The following is a 17,367-nucleotide window of genomic DNA, read 5'->3' on the forward strand; positions in this document are numbered from 1 at the left end:
ACGGACGTGAAAAAACAAAAACCGGATGTGGCGTCCCGGACGTGACGTTTGGGTGAACCTAACGCTTGCGCTGCGTTCACCGGGTGAACGCAGACACTTTGGTGAACGCAGTCACTTTGTTTATATAACGGAATATACAAAGCCACAAGAACGTCTGAATCCACAAACACGAAGATCAGATCGCATCATTCCCATGGTAGAACAACGACTGCAGCGCCAGAGTTCCCTCTAGTAATTCTTGTAGGAAACTCTATGATCGCGCCTTCGCAAAAGTCCCTAAACGATCCTGTCCCTAAGCACCTAGGATCATGTTAGAGTGTACTAGAATGTTTTCTGTCCTAGAAACATTCTAGTACACTCTAATCAGGTCACGTTAGGGATTGTTAGACGCACGCCAGACGGCGTGCATGGTTGCAAGATGATTCAATAACACACAACACAGATAAAAATAAAAGGCAAAATAAAAATCTGAGCATGGTGGCAACTGCCATCGCCCCGTTTCAAAAGGGACGCTCCTACCTTCCATCCATCCATCCATCCATCTATGATTAACAGGAGCGTGTCGTCATTTTGACGTCACCAAAAACGCGGCCGCGTCCCTGCGGCCGGCGAAGCCGGTGCGGCCAAGGCCAATCGCGCGCGCGCCGAACGTGCCGACACGCAGAACAACCATCTCTGATCGCGCCCAAGGCAGTGGGTAGTCATATGGTGGCGTCCGGATGTTATCGTGTGTTGTGTACGGCTGTATAAATCGAGTGAAAAAGGACTCTGGGATTACGCTTCACTTGTAAGTAGCACATTTTGAGCTTCATGAAAACTTCTTTGCCCTTCGCAACGCATGTTGACAGGTCGCAGTGCGTTTCCGATTTCACTGTTTTATAGCGAAACTGCATGGCTAGGTTTCCGTTTTTTTTTTGTGCCTGCGTAGAAGAGGTTCACGTAGACCAAGAAATCGATATAGCTAAGTCCGGCACTGCGACGTGTCCGGCGTCGAGCCTGCTCGCCGATAACGTCGGACTATAAAGCGCGTTTATAGTCCGATGTTATGTGTGTGCCTCTTTACTATGACGCCAACATCGCCTAGCGACGTTGCATTATGGCCGTGCTATGTGCAGGGCGCATATTGTGCGCACCGAAGAAGAGCAGCGTGCCCTAAAATAGCAACGGCGTGAGCAGAAGCGGGAACGGGCACGAAGACGGCGGGAAGCTGCTGACGCGGAGCGCGCGTCGGTCGACCGTCGCGTAGCCGTCCGATGAAGAACAGCAGCGTGTCCGCGAATATCGCCTTCGCAAACCAAAACACGAATGGTCACGGCGGAGGAAGGAGGCCACCGACGACGAGCAAGCCGCCAAGCGTATGCGCCATGCCCGTAGGGGACCCGAATACCGCGAGGAGGATAGGCTCGGCATTCAATGCTATACACATGTTAGTGGATCAACTACGCGTCATCGGTCATGTATAAGCTTGACGTTCCGGCGTCGTCGTTCAGTGCATGGCCGTCTACCGTATTGACCATAGCGATGATCACTATGGTACCAAACTCAAATAAAAGACGGCAGAATCACGAAGCCACGTGTATGTGTCTTTATTCAATCAACATAGTCATCACTACGCACAGCTTTGCTGTTCATCCACCTTCACAGAGTGGAATGGCACTGAATTTTTTTCCAAACAGGTTTCCCAAGGACCCAAATGTGCGAAGCACATGGGAGCGGGCTATCTGGATTGAACGCTAGAAACCAAAAGACCGCGATTACATATGTTCGAAACACTTCATGCCGGATTGTTTTGACCAGACTGCGCAGACGATACGGCTGCGACTGGGAAGTTGTCCAACTGTGTTTCATGCATTTCCAAAGCACCTGCAAAAGCTGGTGAGTACACATTCTTGTGTTGGTTGATATCACTGGTGCGCAGTGTGAATACGAAAAGAACACATCGTTTGCTATTCGCTGAAGTTCAATAGAAGACTCGCTTGATTTCGTCATTGGTTGCTGTGTAGCCTTAATTAAAAGGGTTGCTCGCAACTACGAGGTGTTAAGTAGCGTCATTTGGGCAATATACACGCAGCTGTTCTTACATTTGTGCCTTTTCTGTTCTTATGTTTGTGTTTGCTTTATGCAATGCGGCAAGTAAAGCCAGTAATCTTAAAGTGTGCAATTCTCGTTCCACCTGAACAGAAAGCGACTACCACCCAGGCCCCGGAGTACTCCAGATGACAGAGGTGGTGAAGTTGACAAAGTTATTCAAAATGTGGCACTTTCTTCACCTAAAAAGCAGCATTAACAAGAAATGCTTCATGTTTCTCAAGAGGAGATAACACAGCTCAAGAAGAAGATCAAAATTCTGCAGCAGAGCAAGCGCACATTGACCAAAAAGAATGAGAGTGCTCAAGAGATAATAAGGGATATCAAGGACCAGAAGCTCTTGTCTGAGGAGGGCATGGAGGTGTTCACTGCAGCCTTTTCCCCTAATATACGGCAACTCTTCAACAGGGCAGGAAAATACCAGAAAGGCACGTACCCATCCGAGCTGCATGCATTTGCGCTAACACTGCATTTCTGTTCTCCGGAGTATGTGCACTCGCAGTTTAAAGGAGTACTGACACAAAGTTTTGTAGTGGAGACAACACGTTAGATCGATTTATGTGGGCACACACACATCGTCTGCAGAATATCAACGGCGTATATAGCTTAGGACATATTTAAAATCACAAGTACGTACTCGCAGCCAACTGCAAAATGCAGCGCCTCGCAACATCGACATCAAGGAAGGATTGTAAACAATTGAGAAAACGTTATGTCACAAATTTTCGTTGGCTGCCATGCTGGTTGCATGGGCTCTTCTCAGTTGTTGCTTGTAGTGGATGCTGTCCATGTCGCCGCAACTGCAGAAGTAAACGGCAGTTTATGTTGTGTCTGCAGATTTTCTGCACTGTCAGCTTGACTGTGCTACACTGACCATTGAATGCGGCCAATGCGAGGGTCTTGAGGTTTGTCCTTGCTGTTGCCGGCTGCAATATCTGAGTCACTGCTTTCTAGTGGGTCGAATCGAAAGTGATTGGCCGCATCTAATACGGCAGCGACTCCTGCCTGCAGGAAATTGTCACCGCTGGATGATGAAAACGATGATGATGGTGGTGAGGACATCGCAAAGCACGTGCAGGCGTAGGAGACAAGCTAGCAACATGAAGCTCACGTGTCAGCATGCGCGCTGGTGTGTGTGTCGGAGCATACGTCAGAGGTTTTTGCAATCACATGGCCAGGTTTATGTTCCTTCTCTGACCCATCTCGTTGCTTTCTGAAACTGAAACTTGGACAGGTCACTATAAACAAGGGTCTAAATACGAGGGTCATTTGATAAGTGTGGTAAAAATGCAAGAGATGGCAGTACAATTCTGTTTTTTTCTAGGTGGCGTAGGAGAAGCACCCTTCATATGACGGCAGAGCTTGTTTATGCTGGTACCGTCAGTTCTGACAGCCATTAGCACTGAGCTGTGTGGTGACTCCCGCCAAAATGAAAAAAGGTGAATTTCCAGCAGTGATCAACCATTTTTACTTAAAGCACTGGACGGCTGCCCAAATTAAAGCCAAGTTGAGCGAGATTCATGGAGACTCTGCACCATCACCGAAGACCATTTACTACTGAATAAATGAATTGAAACGTGGCCGAATTTCAACGCAAGGTGAAGGACATCCTGGGTGTCCAGTGGTGGTCACCAAGACAGAAATGGTATAGAAAATTCATGGAATTGTCATGGAAGACCGCTGAGTGAAGGTACGTGAGATAGCCGAAATTTTAGGCATCTATCTCGGCAGAGAGAGAGAAAGTTCACAATATTCTTTATGAGAAATAGCAGATGAAGATGGTCTGTGCATGATGGGTGCCGCGGCTGCTTACGATGGATCAAAGGTGCATGAGGGCAGACATCTCGAAGCAGTGTTTATTGATGCTTGATCACAATCCACAGGACTTTAGGCGTCGATTTGTGGCAGCCGATGAGACATCGATACATCGTTACACTCCAGAGTCTAAATAGCAGTCGAAGCAACGGGCTGGGCCTAATGAAGGTGCTCCAAAAAAAGTGAAAACTGTTTATTCAGCCGGAAAGGTGATGGCAACTGTCTTTTTGGATTCACGAGGAATAATCTTTGTGTACTACTTACAAAATAGCAAAACAATAACAGGACCATATTATTTAACACTCCTAGATCAACTGAAAAAAGAATTGCGCACTAAATTACCTGCGTTAGCGTGAAAAAAGCTCCTCTTTCATCAAGACAATGCTCTGCCCCCCAGACCACTTGTTGCAGTGCCCAAATTGCACGAGTTAGGCTTCGAGGTTGTGCCTCATCCACTCCATTGTCTGAATTTGGCCCCATGCGATTTTTCCTCTTTCCAAACCTGAAGAATTGGCTGGGTGGAAAGAAATTATCTTCAGATGAAGAGGTTATCTCAGTGGTAAAGGACTACTTCAAGGGCCTCAAGCCATTCTTTTTTTTCTGAGAGGATAAAAAAATTGGAGCACTGCTGGAAGACTTGCGTGGTGCTGGAAAGGAACTATGTTGAAATTAAAATATTGTTTTCTGCAAACATGGTATCTTTGATTGCTTTTTACTACACTTATCAAATGACCCTCGTAATTATCTGTCACACTCTGAAGTAAGTGAGGTTTCATACCATAGTTACTGAGTCATTAGCTACTCACTAAAGCAGAAAAAAGCTGATTTTGTTTGTGTCAGTGCTCCATGCCAGCAGAGCGCACTATACAAAAAATGGTACTGTTCCATCAATGGCAATCCTCGCTTCACTGTTGAAAAAGCTTGTCCAGTGCGGCACAAAGACTCTGTACTGTGCTTTGATTGTCAATGACATGTCAGTCAGGAAACATGTTGAGCTTGTGGGTGGCAAAGTGGTTAGATATGTAGACTTTGGGAGTGCAATGTATGATTACAGTCTGCATGAAGCAAAAAATGTCTGTCTGTAAATGCTCGTTGGATTGCTCTTGAGACCGAAGTTGCCGTTTGGGGGCAATTTTTAATTGATTGCATTGTTATCTGCCATTTGACTTCTTATTATTGACTAACTTTCTCCTTAGTGCTCACCATAACCGTTAAAAACAATGGTGGGGAGATGCAGTCAGTGTGGCAGGCGTGCTGCAGCTCCAGTTTCTTGCCTATGGCAAGATGGCCCCGGCGCGGCTTCACTGCCACCCATTGGCAGGTATAGGCGACCTCCGTTCCAGCAGCTTTATTTAAACGTTTTTGTCATCAGTGGACAGGAGCATCAGTTTGTCAGCAATCAAGATAAACAAAAGTTGTTTAGAGTATTGGTGGAAAAAAAATCAGGAAGGAGATCTGTATGACCAGACTGGTTACAGGCATGCAGTACGAGCTCGATAGAGAAGTTTTGAGGAAGAAAAAAAAAAAGATTAAGGGGCTACGTGCCTTTCAAAATCAACTTCCCTATTCCTTCATGGATTTTGATAAAAATTAACACAAGTCTATCTCTCTGATGCTTCCATAAAGGTTTCAGAGTGATTCCTTGAAAACATTTTATTCAGAATTTTCCCCCTTTGAACTTGAAGGTGCTGGGGAGCTTAAAAAATGCAATAGAAGGCTTGTTAAGCATTTACTACATAGCTAAATGTGTGCTGAAGGACTTGACATTCTACCTTTCTTTCTTTTTTGCCAGACAAGATTATAAGATCAAGCACACTTTAATGTTGAATGAATAGCCACATCATAAATTTTAAAAAATCAAGATAAAAATATGTTCTCCAGTCCACGCTGTGAAGAGGTGTTTGAACAGCGAAGCTGTAAATGACTAGAATGATTACCCATTACTATGTAGCTTGAAATTATTCACATGGCAACATTCACATGCATTTTACCTAAATATTAACCTAGGACGTTTCAACTGCCTGCAACTTAGCTTGTGCTGCTACTTCGTGCACCTACAAAGAGTGGACCAGAGAGAAAAGGAATGCACTTAAGCACACTTTTGCCTTGCCTTGTATGCATGGTGCTCTTCAGGAGTCCTCGCTATACATGACCTTGCTATAGCACTGTGGCAACACAAGTCAGTTGCTAGGTGGATTCTTCTTTTACATACAAAAATGTAGTAACGTCACTGCCTGCTTCTAATGCTACAGTTGCCGCTTCGCGGCACCTCCAGCTTATGCAACTGTAATCTATGCCGGGAAACACTTGCGGTGAGCGCTATGCATGAAGGCGAGCTTTCTGGTTCTTTTGACACAAAAGTGTTTTATGCCGAGGTCCACGATAAACTTCCTGTAATTGATGTGTTGTCGGCGCTAATGTGTAAAATACGCTCTCTCGATAGATGGATGCATGGATAAGGCTGGACCCTTTAAATCAGGTGGCAGCACACGCCACATAGCCGTGACTAGTAATATGTATTGTACTTCGAGGGTAATGTTTCACTCTTGCCTTTATTTTAGCCACCAAACAGATAACCTCCGTTTGGTTATTTCTACCCACTTAAGGTGGCGGTCCCACTCTGGCGGCACGAGCCCCCGTTTTCAGTACTTTTGGAGCAACCGTGGCGACTTTTCTACTTAGGATATAAAGTTGTCGTATATACCATAAAAAATTGATTAATGTGACTTAGAAATAAATGTTCAAGAACAAGCAGGAGATACATGGCTTTTGCAAACTGCGTCTCAGTTGTGACCATATTTAGAAGGAACTACTGCATTTACTGCATTGCGGCTTGCTCTGTAGCTTTAGGACATGCATATTTATCTCCTTCCTAGACGCAGCAAAATAATGTTGAATTTTTACTTTTTGAATAATTTGCTTTTGAAGATTGCCTAATATTGCAACTTCTGTTGTAAACAGCCCGGCAACTACACGCTCATGGAAGCTAAATTTTGGACACGTTAGAGTTCAAGGCATTTACATTTAGGGCGCAAAATTTCATTCGTGTACCTTTATTAGTTTTTCTAATTATGTGCCCGAAATTAAGCAATATTTAGAATTCTGGTCCTACTTTTGCCCATTTTTGCGGGAAGATACTATGCGAGAAGATAAACTATGAAGCTGCAGTTTTGGACGAAACAATTAGAAGCCTGCATTCAAAATCTCAACGCATACTTTTCTAATAAAGTAATAAGAAATGCTGTACGCGACACGTGAATTTTACTATTTTCTTTTTCCACTGGTAACATCGATAAAGTCGATGCAATCTTCAAACTGCACCAAAATGTAAGGGCTCATATCTCAAACATTATCAGCTATGATCATTTGTTATTGTAATATGCTATAATCAAAGCGACAATCTGCAAAGAAAGGAAGAAATTTATACTATTTTCGCACTTACATACAGAAGTTTCACCTAGCGACCTAGCGCCATTACACGACTGCCAGAAAAGTGCTGAACCGGGAAGTTCACAGTTTCTCCGAATGTGGCGTACCAAAACATTTTATCTCAGGAGCGAACGTTTTAGTCTTTTCCAGCAAAGGATTCCTGGGGCGGAATCTTATAACGGTTCCGAAAGCGAACCGGTTCCCTTGCCCTCAAGTGATTGGTCAGAATTGGGATTGCGTCAGCAGCCGTCAGAGACAGCGGGGTGGCACCACAAATTTTGAACTTGTCACGCATCTGTCAATCATTTTCAAAGCAAACCCTTTGTCGGCCATGAGTAGAGCCGGTGAAGAGGTAGTCCGCTTTGGGTTTCGTTGCGGTAGCTTGGCTGTTTGCTTGTGACCATGGCGGCGCTGCCTCGGAGACTAGCGGGTGGTGTGCCCTTGCACGCATTGGTCATCTCTGAGGTGCGACTTCATGCACTCGAAAACTTGGCGGTGCCCCTCATTCTTTGCCTCGGGTTGCTCTCCCGGACCCGTCAATGACTGGAGGTGCCAGATGCGTTATCAGAGCTGACAGATGGGGAGTTTCGGCGTCATTACCGTCTGTCAAAGGAAACCATCCGATGGCTGTGCAACGAACCGGAGGATATGAGCAGCCATCGCCCTTTTCCGGTGTGAAATGTGTGGCATGAGGAGAATGTCCCTGTGCGACAACATCATAGCATGAAGAACCAACTTTCAAAATTTCCGCAGAACTGATGGTGATGGGGCTATTTCCTTTGATTCGAGTGGTAACAATTTCTAATGCATGGATTACCATCTGGCAACGGACAGTTCAACAAATAGTAATATTATATTGCTAATATACAATAAAAGAATATGTCAACACCGACGATAATTGAAAACTTTCAGGACAGTATTTAAATAATAGTTCATATTTATTGAGCAAGAAGAAACATTCCGCAATTCTTAAATCGTCATATGATGACATAGACTTCAGAGGCGGCACCCTCTCGTTTATTGGTTGCGTCTTCCACCTCCAGCTTGGGAGGGACCTATTTAGTGACGTAAGCAGCGAAGCGAACCAGCTCGCATTTCAAACCGTTATAAGATTCCGCCCCTGGGCTCCCCCACAATGCCTGTCAATCATTCTGAATAGAACCACTCCCAGAGGCATGGCCAAGGCCGCGAGACGCGCTGTTGTTTCCTGCTTTTGTTGGGCTAGTACATGCATAGCAGCTATGGCGAAAGCATGTGCCAGCCAAGCATGAGAGCCACCTGCGTGGTCGAAGAAGGGAGAAGGCCTCACCCATGGTGCGCTAAAATTACTCCCTGAAACTTCTGTTCAGTTGTCGACCTTGTAGCTGGCGTGATTACAGTAGCACAGTAGAGGAATCTTCCCCTTTTTTTCCTTTGGCCGACTCAACGCATTGGAATGGAGTTGTATTGACACGTGTACTTGTTTATCTTTCACCTGTGACCGCTTTTCACTGGGCGCAGGACGCGCCTGCACGTATTGGAAGTTTCTCAAACGTTATCAATGCTTCTATCCATTGTCTGTTGCCACTGACGCTTATGTAATCTGATTGTATGAGCCACGCGAAAAGCATGCATGCTTTTGTACTCAATGTGCAGTAAGACAAGACTGTAGAGAACAAATTGCACCCCATCCATACCACGTGGTGTCGCCCATTGGTGTGGGCCGGTATTCTGTAGCGATGCCTTTTGATGATAATGCCTTTTCGTGCTTTTCGCGCTTGGTCAGTGGTTAGAGCGACGGTCCGCTCACATTATCAATGGTATCAGATGGTCGTGAACGGTGGATAAGACTAGCATAGAAAAGCATAACGCATTGTTGTGATTGGCCTTTCGATCCTCTTGGCGTGCCTGGAACTTCAAGCTGGAGCTGCACCTGCTGAGCGGCCAAGGCCTCTTCAAGGGGCACCGATGAGCTGCCCCCTTTCGAGCCCTCTTCCTGGCAGTGGACGGGCTGTTCTGATCGACCGTTCACCCCGCAACACCCCTTGGTCACGGCTCGCACAATTATGGCGAAAGGGCCGATGGCCTCGTCAAAATGGTTCTTGACACGGATGAATTATGAGTAGTGCAGGAATACCTCGTTCATGAGCAGTTTCAGCAATCAGCAATGATACGGCTGTCACCTGTCTGCAGCACAAACTGGTGTGTCCAAGCCAAAGACGCGCGCTCAGTGCGATGATATTTGAACGCGTGTGTCCAACAGAATTTCTTCAACAAATTTTTTGAGAAAAATATTATCGACTCGTGCGGCGCTTCTCATCTGAAAACATAGAAGATAAACAACAGTACTCATACGGGGGAAAATATTTCGCTGCTGAAGTCAAGGTCACGGGTTGGATACCAGGCTGCATCGGCCGCATTTTGACGGCGGCGATCTGCAAGATTACTCTTGTTTGGAGCATTGTGAACCCTGGGTGACATGACAAAGGAAGCACATGCTGTGAATTATGCACGAATCAGATTCTACTAACAAGATTGTGGAGCCGATGGCTTGGTTCAGTCCTGCTTATCTGAAATTGGGCGAGAACACCGTCAAGCGACCCAGCCTTATATATATATATATATATATATATATATATGTGTGTGTGTGTGTGTGTGTTATTTTGTTGAAACTGTGTGGTGTACTATGAGATTTTTTTCTTGTACGTACATTCTTTCATTTGTCCTTCGTTTGGATACATAAACTGTAATAGCTGACCTCAGTCTAGTTCCCGTAGAGAGAGAAAGAAAATAAAAAAATGCTGTCAAATGTTCCACTTTGTCTTTTCTACGTGTCATGTTTGACACCCTAATTGACATCCCTATTTTGACGCACGTTTCTAATCGATACATTCTTTTTGTCATTTGCACACATGCTCCCTGGCAGTGTTTCAATGTAAAATCGACCCGAGTATGCTATTCGACTGCTGAAGGGGGGATCACATATGCCCTACGATTTGATTTGTGACTATAAACGAACCTAACAGACGATATGCAAATATATGGAAGTTGGCAGCCCTAAAACGCTACCTTCTAAAGAAAACTCACTAACAGTCGATAGTTCCGAAAAACGAACGTTTTGGGGATCGTATTTATCGATTACGACATGTTTCGGCAGGCTATTCGAACCTGATGTGCAATTACACCATTCAATATATCATTGTAACACTTCAATAAAGGTCGAGCGTGAACTTATTGCAAACAGTTTTGTATATTGCATTGTCAAAAGAAGTAACGTCAAGAATACGTGACGAAGTGCACAAAAGGGAGCAGCTCATATGTTGATAATGATGAATGCATTATAAAACATCGGTTTAGACATATACTATGCAGACGAGGGTCCCAAAATCAATGGATGAGAAACATGAAAAGAGAGCCTCGTGGCCAGCATTATTGTGAGTGCCCCGTCTATTTGTGTTTTTTCGCGGTAGCTCATACCCCCTCCTCCCGAAACATGTAAATAATGACGGGATCCGAAATACAGTCTTATTACCTATAGTCTCCCGTTCATGTGTTGTTTTGCACAATACCATAAGTGTCGAGAAAGTGTGACAAAGAACATGGTTATGTCCTTCTGTTATCGTTGCTTTTCTGTACCGCAATCTATTGTAGCGAGTTTTTACGTCCTTGAAGTAAGCTAGGAATGTAATTGAGTGAAAACATTACATACATCACATATCAATAAAGAAGACAAATGCATGCTTTAGCAAAGCCTTGAAATAAAAGAACGAGAAAGGAGTAATAGCGAAATTTGCTCTACAGGAATGTGCCTTTTTGACGAGATACCTTCAAATTTTCGACGTGTACGAGGAGAGCATCTGCTCGGCAGACGAAAGCGCGCGTGCGTGCTTTTGTCCATGGCCTGCATGTCGCGTGGAACAAGACAGCGCTGGCCATGCAATGTGAGAGTGCACTGAGTTATCACTTTCCCTTCTGTCTACTATTTAGCCTATCCTCCTGCTGGCCGATGTCCAGCTGTGATCCATCCACATTATCAGGCCAGCAAAACTCCCCTCTGCCTTTTCTTCTCACAACCACGAATAAAATCCACACCTTGTCATCTGCACATGGTAAGTGCGTCGGAATGGTGAGGAAGATGGCCGCAAAGACAGGGAAAGGAGAAAAAGAACACAAGACACGGACGCATTCGTCTTTGTCTCATTGTCGCGGAGACACTGAGGTCGACAGACTACCCTGCTATTCTTTTGTGTCGTGTTCCTTCACGCTGCTCAGATTCCTAAATAGACGCTAATCAACTGGCGCTGCAAAGGAAACCTGCACTAAGCTCTATGGTGAGAATGATTTTGTCATACTATTGTTCAGTTGTATTCCTAGTGCCCTAGTAGCGACGGTGAAGAAGTCGCCTAGTCCTAGTATTCCTAGTAGCGACGGTGAAGAAAACAGTCGCAAAACTGTGAATGATGAAACAGGCTTTATTGGGCGAACCTGTGCTAACAAAAGCAAGTTGCACTCGAAGCACAATGATGGTGGCGAACACAGCCAGCGATCGTCGAAATCTAGTCAGTGGCAAAACGTGTCGGCTTTTATACACGAGTCATCAAAGGTTCCCGCGTGTCATCGAAGGTTCCCGCGTGTCTTCCAGAATGTACTTGACAATTTGCATCGCTTATACAATCAGATTTAATAGGCATCGATGACAACAAACAACAGATAGAAGCATTGATGACGTTCGAGAAACTTCCGATACATGCAGGCATGTCCTGCTCTGAGCGATAACGCTGTGCTGCATTGGCAAAGAGCATTTCTTCAGCCATGACTGAGTGGCGTTGCGTGGTGGGGGAATATGAACTACTCGCAAAATGGCTGCCTTAAAGTCTGTTTTCCACAGTCTAACTGTCCCTAAACCCCAATGCTTTGAAAAATATCTGCCCCGTTGCTTTGAACTGTAGGGTAAAACCCTGTACAGAAAAGTCAGGTGTTCAGCCGTTTCCTCCTCCTCTCCATACACACTGCATAATGTGCCTTTCCCTTGGTACTTGACTTGGTGTGTCTTTGTCTGCAATACTCCTGTCCTGGCTTCAAACAACATAGAGGTTCCCCTAGAATTATCGTATATATTTTCTTTGGCAATTTCCTGCTTGAAAGTTCTGTATGTTCCCGCTGCTGATTTCGTCTGCATCTCTATTTTCCACAGACCCCTCTGTTTCTTTAATCTTTTTCTTAACCACTGTGTCTTGGTTCTTTAGGTACTTAGCCTCATTGTTTGTCGACATGCCAAGATACTTGTACTTATGCACTACCTCCTGTACCCTATGCTTAGCAGCCCGATTATCATTAAAAATCATGACTAGATTTTTTTTCTTTCCTAGAATTGAATCTCTTGACAAAGATGGCGCCACCATCTATGAGCGGTGAAGCGAAGTACTGCATTGTGACATGTAACGAGCACTGACAGTGAGCGCTTCATTTCATTTCATTTCATTTTATTACCTTAAAAGCCCCATAGGGGCATTACATAAGGGGTGGGCATACATATATTTATTATACATCATTTTTAGAATAACAGAGCATAAGTAAAAATAACAGAGCATAAGTTACAACACACGCGAAAATTAAGTACATAATTCCATCTAGTACACACATAGATAGCATATCCTGTTCATTTTTTATTCTAAAAAATGGTCTGTCAGTCTTTGCATGAATGTAGGTGCACAGGTTATGGCGGCAATTTGGTGGGGCAGGTTGTTCCAATCTGTTGCTGCGCGAAAGAAGAATGAGCCTGAAAAAGTGGTAGTATGAGTGCGAGGGCGGCCAACTTGGTACACGTGCCGAGTGCGATGCGATACACGGGCAGCGGGAATAATGTATGGTGGTTGATTAAGTGGAGTATGATAAAACTTATGAAAAAGAGAGAGAGTTGAGATGCGACGGCGATCAGCGAGTGTAACCAGTCCGGATTCTTTTTTCAGTGATGACACGCTGACATCATATGAATACGTTGAATGAATGAACCTTATGGCACGGTTTTGCACCGATTCAAGTGCGTTGATTAGATATGCTTGATGAGGGCTCCATATGGTACATGCATATTCAAGTTTGGGTCTGATTATGGTCTTGTAGGCTAGTAATTTCACATGCGTGGGTGCTTGCTTTAAGTTTCGTTTTAAGAAACCAAGAGATTTATTAGCAGATGGGATGACGTTAGTAATATGTGTGCTCCAAGTCAAGTCATTTGTAAGGTTAACACCAAGGTATTTATAGGACTGCGCAGTTTCTACGTCTATGTTATTTATTGTGTATGGGTAAGCTAGTGGGTTATGTTGGCGGGAGAATACCACTACTTTACATTTATTTGGGTTAAGTGTCATTAACCAGCAATCGCACCATTGTTGCAAGCGGTTAATATCCTCCTGAAGGGAGATTTGGTCAGACATCTTAGTAATTGTTTGGTAAGCGACGCAGTCATCTGCAAACATGCGAATGTTGCAGGATACATGCAGAGGTAAGTCGTTAATATATATTAAAAAGAGGAGAGGCCCGAGGACAGATCCTTGTGGAACCCCAGAAGTTACCGGTAGGGAAACAGATGGGCTGTTGTTAATAAGAACAAACTGTGAGCGGTTACTAAGGAAAGCTTCAATCCATCGCAATATATCGGGGTGCACGTTCGCTAGAGATAGCTTTAGTAATAGTCGTTGCTGTGGTACCTTATCAAATGCTTTGGCGAAGTCTAGGAATACTGCGTCTGTCTGCTGGTTAGTATCTAGATTAGTGTGAAGATCATGAAGGAAAAGTGCCAATTGCATCTCGCAGGAAAATCCCTTGCGAAATCCGTGCTGTGATGAATGAAAAAAGTTTCCTGCGTCTAAGAATTTCATAATTTCTCTATAAATGACATGTTCCATGATTTTGCAAGGTATGCTTGTCAGTGAGATGGGGCGATAGTTAAGTGGAGAGTTCTTGTCACCTGATTTGTAGATGGGAACAACCCTCCCCACCTTCCAGTGATGTGGTATGATGCCAGATGAGAGTGACTGCGAGAACAAGCACAAATAAGCAGCACTGATGTCTTTAGTATTTTTTAACACTTTTGAGTTTATGTTATCCACTCCGGCTGAGGATGTTAGTTTAAGATTGTCAATTAGGGACAAAATACCATCGGCAAAGAAGGTTACTGATGGCATGACACTAGTTGAGTTGTTGAATGTAGTTCGGTAGTTCGGTAGTTCTTGCATTTCATGCATGCCTTCTTCCATGGTGCATCCTGTTGCTGCTGCTTTTGTGTATGATTAGTGTTGGCTAGGCTGTGTGTGCGGTGCACCGTGTAAAGTCAGAATTCTCGTGTGCTTGATGCCATAGCACTGTCAAAGCCAAAGAAAAGCTATTAGCAGAAGTTATTGCGAACTTCGGAATTTCCATGCTTTTTGACACCAAGAAAAGAAGATTTTGCATATTGTAGAACGTTTGGATGCGACGTCAGCGTGTCTCACGGTGTCAACGGCGACTTGAAACTGCACGTTTCCACGGCGAAGCATCAAAGCTATGTTCGCACTGCTGAGCAGCAAGGCAGCATAGTGAACTTTCCCCGGAACAAGTGCGACGACAGTTTCATACGTGTGGAGTGCCTGTTTACGGAATCCCTCGTCGAACACAACCTACCCCTTAGTGTCAGCGACTACGTTCGGGGCCTCTTCTATGGAAAATTTTCCGAAACGCGACGAGGCGAAGCGCTATGGATGTAGATGCAACTCTGAAACGCAACTCTGAAAAATGCGGAGGTGGCCAACGTGAAATTTATTTCACAGGCATCGCTCTTGAGTCTTCGTTTCATTATTCAGTTTCCCTCAGCTGCTGCCCTGAGATGCCAATGAATCTGCTGAAGATGCTTTAGATGCTCTCGAAGCTGAGTTTGCCATACTACTGGCGTACAGTCTTTCAGAGGACATTCTTAATGAAGATAGGTGGGACATGCGGTGGTCTATGGTTGGAAAAATGAAAAACACTGATGGAAAACATGTTTCACCAAGTTGCTAAGGCCCACCGGAAGTTGAAACAGTGATGCACCTCTCCCCCCCCCCCCCCCCCTTTAGTGCGAATAAAAAGTCCCCGATTTTTTATCTCGCCAGGTTGGCAGGTATGAACTTGGATAAACACAAGGCTATGGACATAGCTACGACTGGCTACAGCTGCCAACAGATTAGCGTGTGAGAGTGCTGGTTTGAGGTTTCAATGCGATATGATGGCTGCTGCAAGCTTGTCGTATGTGGCGTGTTTCACGTCCAAGCCTTGGGGTGTCACTTCGATTGAAACGACAGCGCACCGCTGGCAGCAGTAATCGAACACCAGCTAAGCCTTCATATTGTAAGCTTTATTTGTAATGCTTCAACCCAAAACGTACACAAAAACATTTCTCTTTTAAATTTTAATCGGTTTGAAGCAAGTTCAGCTTAAACGCTGTAAAGTTTTTGTTACGATCTGCCCGGGCTCATCAACGAGGGAGGGATCGAGGCACCCTCTGTTAGGCAGACACTCTGCAGCATGGTGGTAATAAACAGTGACTGACCGCTGAGCAGCTGTGCTCGTCTGTGTTTATTTCGTGCAGTGACCAATGTTGTCCATGAGTTTGTTTGTTAACTAGAAAAAACAAACGTCCAAGTTCAGAGCATCAGGCTCTGCTGCCGTCCCAGCCAAGTCGATGACACCTGCTATCCAGGCAAGTTACGGTCCGGCAGCCTCTGCAGTCGAGTACTCCGCCTGGGCACCGGAGTGACGGGTTGGGTGTGGCAATGCCAGGTGCTGCCTGAGCCAGCCTCGCTCCTTCCGGAGGGTCCATAGTGGTCGGCCTTGTGAGTGGCGCCGGACTTGACACCGGCCCAATGGGCATCGCGCTACTGTCAACGCTTGCCACCTCCGAGGTGGGTGATGCTCTGCTAGAAGCAACTGATGTTGCCGCTAGTCCTCCTGCGGGCTAGAACTCTGAAGTGGCAGTTGAGGGTGCTAGCCAGGTCACGAGCTGATGCCTAACATGGTCGGCGTGTCGGTGCCGTGTGGCCCCGTTTAGCATGCGGACGAGCAGCAATGAGGCGCTGGCAGGCGACACCACCTGTCTGGCAGACTAGGATGCGCCAGGACGGAAGTTTGTGGTGAAGACTCCGGCAAAGGTCCGAGACGGCACCGTCGGTCAGCAGCCAGCTTCTGCTTCAGCTGCTTCAAGAGTGCTGTGCATCAAAGGTCCAGATGGAAGACGTCCAAGTGTATCTCGACCATCCGACCCAGCAGGAGCTCATAGGGGCCACGGCCAGTGATATCATGGGGCGTGGTCTGGTACTGGAACAGTATCCAGGCAGTCTGCGCCCGGAAATTCTCAGACTGGCTCTTGAGCTTGTCCTTGATGGTCCGCACCACCCACTCAGCTACACTCTCTGAAACAGGTTGGTGTGGCGGAACCATCATCTGGCGGATTTCGTTCTTTGTCAGCCAGGCCAGGTACTCTGTGCTAGCGAAAGCAGGACAGTTGTCGGACACGGTGATGTCTGGTAACCCCCGGGCAGCGAAAACCCGCCGCAACGCCGATGGCTCCCACGCCGTATGGCGACGTATCTATGGTCAGCACAACAGCCTTGGCAGGTTCGAAGTGTACCAGCACTGGAGCATTGGTGATTAGCTCCTTGCTGCGCTGGAAGGACCTGCCCTGCTCCTCCTTCCAGACCCATTGCTGACCATCTCAAAGCAGGAGATCGAGCAGCTGTAGATGCTCCAACAGCTTTGGCAGGAAACTCCTGTAGAAGTTGATGAGGCCAAGGTAGTTCTGAAGCTCCTCGTTCTCGTGCTTAGGCGCCTTGAGCACAGCATCAACTTTGCAGGGAGCCGGGGCTAGGCCAGCCTGGGAAATGACATGGCCCAAGTACTCAACACTGGGGGCCAGGAAAATGCACTTTCCCAGCTTGAGCTTGAAACCGGCATCCTGCAGTTATGCCATGACGTTGTGCAGGTTCTGCAGTGATTCCCATCATCGCTGCCAGTAACCAGGATGTTGTCCAAGTATACCGCCACGTG

At 45.8% G+C, this 17,367-nt stretch overlaps 1 protein-coding gene across 5 annotated transcripts in view; it reads left to right on the top strand.

Annotated features, from left to right (window-relative positions):
- Positions 1 to 586: 586 nt before the first annotated feature.
- Sting (transmembrane protein sting) overlaps positions 587 to 17,367 on the top strand; it is a 402,026-nt gene continuing 385,245 nt past the window's right edge. For 2 of the 5 annotated variants that reach the window (XM_070538240.1, XM_070538242.1), the window contains exons 1-3: positions 587 to 787; positions 1,677 to 1,875; positions 2,182 to 2,516. In XM_070538240.1, the coding sequence (XP_070394341.1) occupies positions 2,294 to 2,516 (223 nt within the window). In that variant the 5' untranslated portion in view covers positions 587 to 787; positions 1,677 to 1,875; positions 2,182 to 2,293. The remainder of the gene's footprint in view (positions 788 to 1,676; positions 1,876 to 2,181; positions 2,517 to 17,367) is intronic. The other 3 variants (XM_070538245.1, XM_070538243.1, XM_070538241.1) reach the window with 2 other exon arrangements.

Source organism: Dermacentor albipictus, chromosome 5 (genome assembly GCF_038994185.2).
Source record: "Dermacentor albipictus isolate Rhodes 1998 colony chromosome 5, USDA_Dalb.pri_finalv2, whole genome shotgun sequence".
Lineage (NCBI taxonomy): Eukaryota > Metazoa > Arthropoda > Arachnida > Ixodida > Ixodidae > Dermacentor > Dermacentor albipictus.